Source organism: Zonotrichia leucophrys, chromosome 4 (assembly GCF_028769735.1).
Source record: "Zonotrichia leucophrys gambelii isolate GWCS_2022_RI chromosome 4, RI_Zleu_2.0, whole genome shotgun sequence".
Lineage (NCBI taxonomy): Eukaryota > Metazoa > Chordata > Aves > Passeriformes > Passerellidae > Zonotrichia > Zonotrichia leucophrys.
Genome location: NC_088173.1, coordinates 71,178,813 through 71,192,281, shown reverse-complemented (window position 1 = coordinate 71,192,281; position 13,469 = coordinate 71,178,813). Strand labels below are relative to the sequence as shown.

General features: G+C 49.5%; 1 protein-coding gene across 4 annotated transcripts in view; it reads right to left on the bottom strand.

The window, feature by feature from the left end:
• The window catches only part of EXOC6B (exocyst complex component 6B), a 299,395-nt gene that overhangs the window by 155,624 nt on the left and 130,302 nt on the right, over positions 1 to 13,469 (bottom strand). For all 4 annotated transcript variants that reach the window (XM_064712101.1, XM_064712102.1, XM_064712103.1 and 1 more), the window contains one exon: positions 7,533 to 7,709. In XM_064712101.1, the coding sequence (XP_064568171.1) occupies positions 7,533 to 7,709 (177 nt within the window). The remainder of the gene's footprint in view (positions 1 to 7,532; positions 7,710 to 13,469) is intronic.

The following is a 13,469-nucleotide window of genomic DNA, read 5'->3' as shown; positions in this document are numbered from 1 at the left end:
TAAACTATCACAGACAGACAACTGAAATCCTAAAAAAACCCCACATTTAAATACGTTTATCAGTCAAAAAAATTGCATTTAGGTGAATGAAACTACAAAAAAAATAAATTTAAATAAGCATCACTCTAAAAAATCCCATCTAGGTGAGTGCAAGTCATAAAAATTTTATTTTTAAATAAGTAGAACTGCAAAAAAATTTAAATATGGGTAAGTGGAAGTCTAAAATATCACAGAGAGACAAGTAAAATCCTAAAAAAAAATCACATTTAAATAAGTTTGTCACCCCCAAAAAAATCATATTTAGGTGAATGAAACTATTTTAAAAAATCAAATTTAAGTAAGAGTCACTAAAAATCCCATCTATGTGAGTGCAAGTCATAAAAAATTCATTTATAAATAAGTAAAATGGCAAAAAAATTAAATATGGGCAAGTGGAATTCTAAAATATCGCAATGAAACAACTGAAATCCTAAAAAAACCAAAGATAAAAGAACGCCATTCCAAAAAAATCACATTTAGGGGAGTGTAGCTCTAAAAAAATTAAATTTAAATGAGCATCAGTCCGAAAATTCCTATCCAGGCGAGTGCAGCTCCTGAAAATTCCATGGCTAAATAAGGATAACTGGAAAAAACTAAATATGGGCAAGCAAAAGAGTAAAATAGCACATGGAGAGAAGTGAAATCTTCCAAAAAATCAAATTTAAATGAAAGTCACTCTAAAAAATCACATTTGGGTAAATGAAGCTATAAAAAAAATCATATAAATCATATTTGTTTTATCATATATATTTTGTAAAGAATTCTATAAATTCGTGTCACGCCAAAATGCCAATTTTAGGTGAGTGCGACTCTAAAAAATTCAATTTAAATCAATCCCACGCTAAAAATAATCACATTTAGGAAAATGAAACACTAAAAAAATCACATCTAAATCAGTGTAACTCCAAAAAAATCATTTTTGGGTGAGTGTAGATCTAAAAAATTCCAACTTAAATAAATTCCACCCTAAAAAATCACATTTAGATGAGTTTAACTCTAAGAAATCTCATAAATTAATGCCACTCTAAGAAATCAAATTTAGGTGAATGAAACTATAAAAAAATCACATCTAGATCAATGTAACTAAAAAAAAATCTGATTTTAAAAATACTAATATTAAATGTGTCACTCAAAAAAATCACTTTTAGCTGAGGACAATTCTAAAAACTAAAATACAAAGAAATTCCATCCTCAAAAATCACATTTAGGCAAATGAAACTATAAAAAATTACATCTATATAAGTGTAACTTCAAGAAAGTTAGGTGAGTTTAGCTCTAGAAAATTTAAGTAGAACCAAATTCCACTGTAAAAAACACTTTTAGGTGAATATAACTCAAAAAAAATCAAATATAAATAAATTCCACTCTAAAAAAATCAGTTCTAGTTGAATTTAACTCTAAAAAATCCCATTTAAATACGTTTATCACAGCAAAATATCATTTCTAGGTGAGAGCAGCTCCAACACCAGTGGGTCCAGGGCAAACCCAGGATTCCAGGTATGGAAAAATTCCATTTAATTTCTGGGATCTCCCAAAATATTCTGATTTTTCAGGCCTTGGAAGCAGGAAAATGCCTTTAAATGTTGGTTTTGCTCCACTGAAATTCCACGGAACGCTGGGAATCATTCCAAGCACGGAATCCAAGGGATGCTGGCACCACCCATGCAACAAAAAGTGGGGAAAAAGGCAAAAAAAGGGCAAAAAAACCCAAGTAATTCTTTGGATTTTGCTTGAAAGCCCCATTTGGGTTTGATTTTTTTCTGGTTTTTTCCCTTGGGAAGGGAATTAGGGCTGGGCGGGATCAGAGGGGGAATTTGCATTTTGTGTCCTTTGGGGATGTTCCCTTGGCTCTCCTTGGGGGCTGGAAGCTCCGGCACCCCAAATCCCAGGGAAAGGGAGGGTTCTGTGGGAATGGGGTGGGAAAAGGGCAGGGATGGAAGGGCCATGGAGAGCCCTGGAAATGGGGTGGGTTTGGGGTTTTAGTGAGGCTGGGGGGGAGCTCGGGGCTCAGGGAGGATTCCCAATCCCAAAGCGCCCCAGGAAGGGGCCTGGAGGCTCCTCAGGAGGGATGGGAAGGGAAAACTGGGATTGGGATGAACTCCTTTGTGAGGGGGAAATGGAGCTGGTAAAGGATTGCAGGGTGTGAGGGAACTCCATCCTGACTGGAGCTGAAATGGGGGATCCCAGGATCCCAAACTGGTTTGGGATGGTTGGGGATCCCTTAATGGCCATCCTGAGGTGATCCCAGTGCTGCAGGATGGGATTCCCACACCTGCACCCTCAGGATTTTGTGGGATAAACTCCTCTGTGATGTGGAACTGGAGTGAAAGAATCTCCTCCATGCAAGGAAAATCAGATCTCAGCCCTGCAGAGGGCCTGGCTAGAGCTGAAATGGGGGATCCCAGGATCCCAGCTGGTTTGGGATGAGAGGAACCCAAACTGGGGCTGCCCAAGGTGATCCAGGATGGGATTCCCACACCTGCACCCTCAGGATTTTGTGGGATAAATTCCTCTGTGGGGTGGAAATGGAGCTGGTAAAGGATCACAGGGTGTGAGGGAAATCAGTCCTGGCTGGAGCTGAAATGGGGGATCCCAGGATTGGTTTGGGATGGGGGATACCAAAACAAACCAGGCTGGTTTGGGATGGGAGGGACCCTAACTGGGGCCCCTGAGGTGATGTAGGATGGGATTCCCACATCTGCACCCTCAGGATTTGGTGGGATAAATTCCTCTGTGGGGTGGAAATGGAGCTGGTAAAGGATCACAGGGTGAGGGGAGAATCAGTCCTGGCTGGGGCTGAAATGGGGGATCCCAGGATCCCAGACAGGTTTGGGATGGTTGGGATCCCTTAATGGCCATCCTGAGGTGATCCCAGTGCTGCAGGATGGGATTCCCACACCTGCACCCTCAGGATTTTGTGGGATAAATTCCTCTGTGGGGTGGAACTGGAGTGAAAGAATCTCCTCCATGCAAGGAAAACGAGATTTTGCACTGCAGAGGGGCGTGGGTGGAGTTTAAATGGGGGATCTCAGTATCCCAGACTGCTTTGGGATGGGAGGGACATTAAAGCTCATCCTGGGGTGATCCAGGATGGGATTCCCACATCTGCACCCTCAGGATTTTGTAGGATAAACTCCTTTGTGAGGGGGAACTGGAGCTGGTAAAGGATCACAGGGTGTGAGGGAAATCCTTCAGTCCTGGCTGGGGCTGAAATGGGGGATGCCAGGATCCCAGACTGGTTTGGGATGGGAGTAACCTTAAAGCCCATCCTGAAGTGATCCAGGATGGGATCCCCACACCTGCACTGCCTCTGGAACTGCTCTTGGAGCAGCCTGGGATGGTGGAAATGTCCCTGGCCATGGCAGGGCTGCAATGGGATGGGATTTTGTGGGATAAACTCCTCTCCGACATGGAACTGGAGTGAAAGAATTCCCTCTTGGGAATCCCTTCTTGGGAAGGAATTCCTGGCGGAGCTGGAATTCCCAGATTTGCTGTGGCTGCCCCTGGATCCCTGGCAGTGCCCAAGGCCAGGCTGGATTCCCCTGGGACAGTGGGAGCTGTCCCTGCCCACAGGAATTGATGATTTTTAAGGTCCCTTCCATCCCAAGCCATTCCATGATTCCATGGAATTCTCCCTCTGCCTGGATTAACACATCACACAATGACCCTGATCTCACATTCACAAATTCAGGTGTTTATCTGCTATTTCAACATTCAGACACATCTAAAAATTCCCCGAATTTAGCCCTGAAGAAGTGCCTGCATTTCCTGAGCCAGAGCTGCACTGCCAGTGCTCCCAGCAATCCATAAATCCATAAATCCCTGATTTTTGGGACGTGCCGATGCCACGGGAGCTCGGGCTGCCCCAGGCCAGGACTGATGGCTCCCCTGACACACCCTCCAGCCCAATCCTGGTTTTTATTCCTCTTGATTTCCAGAACAAAGGATTTATTCATCTTATCCCAAAATTTCCCAGTCCACACAACATCAACCTCCCAATCTCATTCCCAAATCCTGCAGCAGGCACGTTCCCAGAGCCGGGAGCAGGGCAGGGCTCTGGAAACACCCAAATCCCTCCTGCAAGTGGGGTTAAACAATCCTGCAGCTCATTTAACCCCTGCAAGGCCAGTTTGCCATGGAAACTGCAGCCCTGGCTGCCACCAGCACAGGGACGGCTCAGGGTTTAGAGGAGCTTTGCTCTGGGTTTGGATAATTTGGGATAGGAGGGTTAATTTGGGATAGAAGAGTTAATTTGGGATGCAAGAGTTAATTTGGGATAGGAAGGTTAATTTAGGATGCAGGGGTTAATTTGGGATAGGAGAGTTATTTTGGGATGCAAGGGTTAATTTGGGACACAAGGGTTAATCTGGGATAGGAGAGTTAATTTGGGATTCAAGAGTTAATTTGGGAGATGAAGGTTAATTTGGGATACGAGGGTTAATTTGGGATACAAGGTTTAACTTCAGATATGAAAGTTAATTTGGGATAGGAAGGTTAATTTGGGATATAAGGGTTAATCTGGGATAGGAGGGTTAACTTGGGATAGGAGGGTTAATGTGGGGTAGGAGGGTTAATTTGGGTTATAAGGGTTAATTTGGGATGCAAGGCTTAATTTGGGATGTGAGGGTTAATGTGGAATAGAAGGATTAATTTGGGATGCAAGGGTTAATTTGGGATCTGAGGGTTTGGACCCTGGACCCTTGGTGGGTTTTGGTGCAGAAGCAGGACACGAGCACAGGTTCTGTCCCTCAGTAAGGACAGGTTCTGTCACTCCAGACTGGACCACCAGGAACTCCAGAGGAGCCAAATCCATGGATTTCGGAACCATCCCAGAGTCCCATTGATGGGAACCCATGGATGAGCTGGGGCCCAGGGACACGGGACAGGACCCAAAACCCACAGGGCTCCACTCCAGGACAGGGCATGGAGCAGGTGACACAAACATTCCAGAATTGTCCCTGAAACTCCACTGCTGCCCCCAGCCACGGCTCTGCTCCAATCCAGCTTTGGAGCCCTTGGGAAAAGGATCTGGAGCTGCTGGAGAGAGCCCAGGGGACATCAGGGAGCTGGAGCCAGAGCTGGGAGTGTTCCCCTGGAGAAGGGAAGGCTCCAGGCAGAGCTCAGAGTCCCCCCTGAGCCTCCTTTGCTCCAGGCTGAGCCCCTTCCCAGCTCCCTCAGGGATTCCGCAGCCCCTTCCCAGCTCCCTCAGGGATTCTCCAGCCCCTTCCCAGCTCCCTCAGGGATTCCGCAGCCCCTTCCCAGCTCCCTCAGGGATTCCGCAGCCCCTTCCCAGCTCCTTCAGAGTTCTCAGCCCCTTCCCAGCTCCAATCCCTTCCCTGGGCACACACCAGCCCCTCCAGATCTCTCTCCAAGACTCCAAAACTGGAATGGCTCCATTTCCACTTGAGAGATTTTTTTGGCCGATAAATCAATAATTTTCTTTTCAAAAAGGACAAATCCGCAGGAGGATTCACTCTGGTATTCCCCATGGGATCTCCCCCATGAGATCTCCTCCATGAGATCTCCTCCGTGGCATCTCCTCCATGGGGCTCTGCCATGGGATCTCCTCCATGGGATCTCCTCCATGGTGGCTGCTCCATGGAGGTTCCTCCACGGGATTTCTCCATGGGATCTCCTCCATGGGGCTCCTTGATAGGATCTCCTCCATGGGGGCTTCTCCATGGCATCTCTTCCATAGGATCTCCTCCATGGGATATTTCCCATGGGATTTCCTCCACGGGATCTCTTCCACGGCATCTCCTCCATGGGGGCTGTTCCAAGGGATCTCCTCCATTCAATCTCCTCCAAGGGATCTCCTCCATGGTATATTCCCCATGGGAACTCCCCCATGGCATCTCCTCCAGGACACCTGGCCAGGTGCACCCGGGGGTCCCGTGGCTGCTGCCCCTCCCCCTGTGCTGTTCATCACCACGGACAGCGGCCCCTGCCCACCCTGGGACAGGGACAGGACAGGACAGGACAGCCCCTCCTGTCCATCCCCACCGCAGGGTCACCCCTGGGAGGTCACCAAAGGGCCACCACACCCAGAGGTGGGATTCACCTGCCTGAGACAGGCCAGAACCATGGAATCACGGAATGGGTTTGGGTGGGAAGGCACCTTAAATACCATCTGGATCCAACTCCAGGGACACCTCCCACTGTCCCAGGTGGATCCAAGCCCCAGTGTCCAACCTGGCCTTGAGCACTTCCAGGGATCCAGGGGCAGCCACAGCAAATCTGGGAATTCCAGCCCAGCCAGCAATTCCTTGCCAAGATCCCAGCCCAATCTCCCCTTTCCCAGTGGGAGCCGTTCCCTGGCTCCTGTCCCTCCATCCCTTGTCCCCAGTCCCTCTCCAGCTCTCCTGGAGCCCCTCCAGGCCCTGCCAGGGGCTCTGGGCTCTGCCTGGAGCCTTCCCTTCTCCAGGGGAACATTCCCAGCCCTCCCAGCCTGGCTCCAGCCCTGGTCTCTCATTCCATGCTGCTGTAGGAATGTGGAGCCACACCCAGAGGGTCCCAGAGCAGGCCCCAGGAGGGCTCAGGGCTGACCCCACAACTCCATCCCCATGGAGGAAGGTGTGACCTCGCTCTGCTCCGAATGCACAGTAGCCATGGAAAGGAGGGAATGGATTTGCAGGGAGAAAACAAAGCCCAGAATCACTTGAACAACCCCAATTTCAAATTTCCAGTTTGTCCTTGATCCCCTCCATGTCTGCCCAGGGACTGTCACGGACAGGGTTGCAAACACCCCCCAGCCCAGGGACTGGTTGCAGCTGAAAAGATCATTTTCCCAACAAAAGAGGCATCAACAAGTGAGAAAAGCCATCCAGAGGAGCAGAGAGAACTTCCCAAAGTTCTTCCCATCCAGACAGAACTTCCCAAAAGGTCCAGGACACGGCTGCATCCCAAGGAATGATGGACACATCCAAAGGCTCAACCCCCTCAGGTCCTGCACTGCAGGTCTGGATGTCTGAGCTGCCTTTCCTGAGACACGAGGCTCAATTCCATGGGAAACATCCCAAATCCCAGGTGAACCAGCACTGGGAGGAAGGAAAAACCAACACCATCCCCAGGTTATGTGGTTCCCAAAACCCTCTGTCAGATGCCAGCAAGCTGCAGCAGGAAGGGAAGAAGGGAGAACATCAAGGAATTCAAATTTCTATCCTGACACAGTCCCTTATCCAAAGACAAACCAGGACAAAGGAAAAGGCCAAAAATCAGGTTATGGAGCCATGTTTCCACGAGGGATGGATGTTCTCCTGCAGCACCAAGATGCTGGGACAGACTGGGGTGGGCATTTCCCAATCCTTGGCCTCTCTACTGAGCCCAGGAATGGGAATAGGGATAAAACCACAAAATAACCACATTTGGAGACCCATCCCATGTTCTCCAGCTTCTTCTGCACCTTCAGGACTCCTCCACGAGCAAGGAGCCACAGGCACCTTGAGACTCTTGAGACACCACAGGCACCCCACACCGCCCAGTTTGGTGTTTACCTCTTCCTCCTCATCCTCATCTTCCACATCCAGGATCCCCGAATCCTGCTCCGACATGGGGCTGGTGTTCTTCACCTCCAGCTCGGAGCTGGCGCTGAATTCCTTCTTGGATTTCTTCCCCCCGCCAATCCTGGGCTGCTGGGACACGATGTTGTCCAGGTTCCTCTGCTGCTGTGCCTAGGAGCAAACACAGATTCCACCTGGGGTTTCACTTGGTTTTCAGGCACGAGGAGCAGCCAGCCCTGAACGGGGACAAAGGAGGCCGGAGGCGCCACGCGCTCGGCGGAATTCCGACACGTCGCCTTTCCCCCCGAGCCAGATATTCCCAGATCCATTTGCAAAGCAGGCCAGGGATTATGCAACAATCCAAACACGCTCCTGACTCTTTCCAAATCCCAGCGCCCCGGCCCCCGTGCTGCCACATTGATCCGTTTACGGCCCAGCTGCGGCGATATTGGCCCGCGGGCCATGTGGTGACTGTCACAGGGACCTCCTGAACCGCCGGGTTTGTTCCTCTTTCCCAGCCGTGGCGGCACAAAACATTCCACATCTGGACCCCAGAGGTTCCTGAAAGCATTTTTGTGGGAGCCCAGGAGGGTTTAATTGCGCATTGTTGATGTGCGGAACGAGCTGTAAAAGGTGCTCAAGGAAAACGTGCTGGAAGCAGCGGGATGGAGGGCTGGGAACACGCCGAGTTATTCCAGGGGTTCTGGGGTTGTCTGGCGGCCGAGGTCACACTGTGCCCTCCTGCAAAAATTCCACTGTTTTTCCTTTGATATGGAGCATAATAATCAACAGGAAAAATTGTTCAGCCCCACTTGTTCAGGAGCTGATCAAGTTCAAACCCAAGGGCAAGGAATGGGAATGGCACGAACACACAAGGGGTCAAATCCCAGCCAAAATCAGGGAAAAAGGCCAATCCCATGAATGTGGCCCTGCTGGACACATGGGCTTGTGAGCTGGTGTAACTGGAAAAAAAAACTTGGAAAACCTGGAATTTATACAGATTTAGACAGATTTAGAGGGTTCCTCCCTGTATTATGCTATGGATTTCTGATGCATCAGGAGAAAGGTGTGTGGAAATTATGGAATCACGGACAGGATGTTCAGGATCCTCTCATTCCATAGACAAGGACACTTTCCACAAGCCCAGGTAGCTCCTGGACATTCTGGAATTCCAGGAGTCTCTGAGGTGGCAAAAGGCCTTCCCTATGGGAATGTGGCAGCCTGGATTTAGAAGGAAGCAGGAAAACCATTAAACCTGTTGGAGATCCAACTGTCAGCAATACCGAGAGAATTAAACATTATTAATTACTACTAAAAATCTCTAATTATTAATTACTTTTCCTACCTGAACAGCAGAGAGCACAGAGTGTGCTTAATCTGTGTGCAAACCTCCCAGATTATTTCCTTTTCAAAACTTGGAAGTTTTAACATCCCACCAAAAATAATTCAGGAGCAGCTTTGATTTTTGCCAGCCTGGAAATCCCTTTGGAATCTCCCCTTGGGAAGCAAAACCCCACCAGGGACTGGGCACTGGATAATTCCTACACCTGAGGAATACTGAAATCCAAGCATGGCATGAAGGCGCCATTCCTTGGAAGATCCAGGTATGGACATCCCATTCCTCGGAAAATCCACCTCAAAGTGCTCCTCACCCTGAGCACACACAATCAGCTCTGAATTAATTAACCAGCTGGCCAACCCCTAACAAAATTCCCTGTACAAAGCTGCCCCTGGAGGCAGCTGCAGCAGGAACAGGAGCGAATCCTTGGATAGGGATGTGAATCCTTGCGGGATGTGTTATCCCACAGCACAACCTTGACCTCTAGTGGTTGGAAAGCAGGAGTAGCCCTGGAGTTTATTTACTCCGAGTGCTCCTCCCAGCTGAGCCAGGGGACTTCCAACCCCATCCCTTTAAAAAAAAAAAAAATCTCTTCGGGGATGAATCCCAACAATGGGAATTTTTGCAACAGAGCCCAGAGGGAAAGGTCTGGGTGGACGCTGCTCAGGACAAAGTTTTGCTCCCGACATCAGGACACGAGGCCAATGGGGAAAGGGGCATTTTTGGCACCAGGATTTTCGGACTTCAGAGGCAGCACTCTATAGAAAGGCCTTGCAACATCCCATAAAGGGAATTAGGACTTCAAAAAGGGGCGGGAGCGCTCGGTCCTTCAGAAGAGAACACAACAAAGGGTCGGGGCTCGGGCCCGCCCAGCGCTGCCATGAGTTTCCCAATGAGGCCTAATGAAGTTATAACCCTGAATCCACTGGAAATTCCCCCAAAAGCAAGCCCAGTGCACTCATTAAACCCTCCAGTTTATGTAATCCTTCTCCTTCTGGAGAGGGGAGAATCAAAGGGTGGGAAAAGGCGCAGTTTTGGATGAGGCCCTGAGCTGGACACGGCTCGTTAAGCAGGGTGGAGTGGGCCTGGAGAGCACAGGCGGTCATGGGAGAGGGAAATCTGGGATAACGAGCTGGAGGATGCTGCTGCCAGCCCTGGACTCCCCTGCCCCAGCCCTCAGCATGAAACACACGGGATTTCAGCCTGGACATGGAGCTGGTGCCACCAAGGATCCATGGAAGGATCACCAACCTTGGTCCCACCTCTGTTTTCCAACAGGGATTAATCTTCCCTGTGTTGGGAGCACAGCAGGACATGGTCAGACATGGTTTGTCTTTCAATAAGGGACTGCGTCAGGATGGAAATTTGAATATTGATAAGATCCAAACCAAATGTTGATAAGACCTCATAAATTACAGTTATTTAGAAATCAAGGAAATCTGTCCCTCCGGCATTGCTACAGGACAAGGAGCCCCACATGGAATTTACCCGCCAAGCTTTGATTTTGCACTTTTAATGCAAATAAACTGATTTATCAAGAGAAGAGTTTTGATCTGGATTGAAATCCAAGCACCAGCTGGGAAAATCACAGAATCTAGGAACAGTTTGGGTTAGAAGTGACCATAAATCCCATCCCAATTCCACCCCCAGAGACACCTTCCCCTATCCCAGGGTGCTCCAAGCCCCAGTGTCCAACCTGGCCTTGGACACTAACAGGGATCCAGGGGCAGCCACAGCTGCTCTGGGCACCCTGTGCCAGGGCCCACCCACTCTCTGAATTAATAAAAAAGGAAAAATTTGAATGCCCCAACTCCCACATATCCTAAAAAGCAGCCAGAGGATGCTCTCAAAAGCACAAAAGGTTTCCAGCCCACAAGGAGCAATTGGGACCTTGAGAAATCTTCACCTTTTAGGATTTTTGTGGGGGGAGTTTTAAACTGGATGTGATTTTCCAGGGATTTCTGCCTGAATGACCTCACATCACTCAGTGGAGCTTTGTTCCCTTCCCTTTCTGGGAACACTGGAGCCAAATCCCGACCTGTGATGGGCACGTTCCCACTGCAGCAGGAACAGGAATGCCCCGAGCGCAGAATGAAGGAGTAATCCTGGAGCCAGGCCCTGCACACCCCAGGAGGAACGGGAATGGCTTTTCCATCTCCATCCCACCAGGGCATTCCCAACCCCCCGCTCCCTCCCGGCAGGAAACAATCTGGACTGAGGTGACCTACAAGTGAGAAATATCGAATTTTCCTCAGCTCCGTGAAGTCAGCGAGGTTTGGGTTTCACTGTGAGGGAAAGGCAGGGCTGGGGGGAGGCCCAGAGGAAGCAGCTCCAGAGAAATTCGGGATTATCCAAAGGAACTCCCCAGCTCATTCCCAGCACCTCCCCGGGCCGGAGTGCAGCAGAACAACTTTTCCATGGATTCGTTGTGGTACAGGAAGGATCAAACCCGACCTGCAGAGTAACACTGGGGGGTTTGGGGGCTCTGTTCCCCACCAAGGGATGAGTTCCCCACATCAAAGGCCGGGTGACACTCAGGGTTCCCTCAGAAAACTGACAGAAGCAGGGCTGAAGGAAGCCTAAAACCCTCAGGAGATGATAAATACAACCCAAAATCCCCCCACCTTTTGGTGTGGTTTCCAGGAAAGTGAGGCCAGTTTGGGGTTATCCTGTGGGATTGCCTCTGTTATCCAGGACCATCAATCCTGGCTCGCTCTGCTCCACAGGAGCATAAAAAAGGCAGGAGAGCCAAGGCCTGGTCACGGCTGATGCTGCTTTTAGGATCAAACACAAAGTGTTGGGATCCTGGAGGCGAAGTTCCCACCAGGCACAGCCACTTCCCTCATCCGCAGCAGCCTGGAGACCAGGAGCACCCCCATCATCCATCAGGGCAGAATTCCCAGCTCCTAGTGGGAATCCTCTATCCAGACTGGCTGGGAGGACAAGCAGAGGCACCTCTCCACCTTTGTGCACTGAGGTTATCATCAGGCAGTCCAGAAGACTTTTAGGGGACCTGGGACAGTGAGAGGTGTCCCTGCCCATGGCAGGGGATGGAATGGGATGGGATTTAAGGTCCTTTCCCACCCAAATCACCCTGGGATTATTCTTCTGCACATCCCTTCACTGAGGGCTCGACCCTGCAGGATGCAGCTTTGGGGGTTTCTCTTCAAACCCTAAAATTCCCAGAGAGGTGTGGACTCCTCATCCCTGGAAGTGTCCAAGGTCAGGCTGAACAGGGCTTGGAGCAACCTGGGATGCTGGAAGGTGTCCCTGCTCATGACAGGGGTGGGATGGGATGATTTTTAAGGTCCCTTCCAACCCAAACCATCCTGAGATTCAAAGCCCTCAGCAGGAAGGACTTCCCTCAACATTCCAGGATCCATCCCAAAAAACTCCCACAAGCCTGAGAACAGCAACTCTACCTTCCTCACCCCTCAAACCTAAAACAACCCAACCAAGCTGGAGATGAATTTTTGTAGCTGAATTTTTCAGAGTTGGATTTTTCAAAGCAACTCAGCTCCTCGAGATCGAGTAACCCTGGCTCCAAACCTGCACCCCAAGGGCATGGAGGCATTCCCAGCGCCATGGGATCATTCCCAGTGCCATGGGATCATTCCCAGTGCCATGGAGTAATTCTCAACTCCATGGAGTCACTCCCAATGCCACAGAATCATTCCCAAAGCCAAGGGTTCCTTTCCATTGCCATGTGATCATTTCCAGTGCCACAGGATCATTCCCAAGGCCATGAAGTCATTCCCAGTGCCATGGGAACATTCCCAACACTATGGGATCATTCCCACTGCCATGGAGTCACTCCCACTGTCATAGAGTCACTCCCAATGCCATGGGCTGGGAGCAGTCCCAGTGCCATGGAGTCAATCCCAGCTCCATGGAATCATTCCCAATGCCACAGGATCATTTCCAATGCCATGGGCTCATTTCCAATGCCAAGGGTTCTATCTTCATCCAACACCATGGGCATCATATCCCACACATCCATGCTGGAGAATCACTCCTCACCAGCAAATGAGGCTCATTTCCCATATCACCCATGGGCATGTCAGACTCTCCCACATGTCCATGGGCTCATTCCCAACATTGCAGGATCATTCCCAGAGCAGGCCAGGGACTCCTCCAGGCTCTGCCTCCAAAGCCACCCTAAGGAAAAGTTGTTTTCCCCAGCTCCAGGAGGAAGGAGCTCCTCTAAAACTCCAATATTGTTATTTTTGTAACTTCACCTTGTTTTCTGCACCCTTTGCAAACACTCCAGTCTCACCTCCCCTCACCTCCACCCACCAATATTTACTTTTGAGCAGAATCTAATTAGGTTTTTCCTGATGAGACACGAGATAAGGCCCGGGAAGAAGGGGCTGGTGATTTAAAGGGAGCCATGATTTAAAGGCTGGCTTTGGTTGTTTTGATTAGTTCCTGCTGTGATGCTTTTACAGACCCCTCTAATGGGCTGAGACACTGAATTTTCAAATATCATTTCCCAATATCCCTAGAAATGGGATACATATTCCTTAAGCAATCTTAAGGAAAAAAAGAAGGGGGAAAAAATAAAAAGCAGCAAAGCCGACTGGCTACGGGGG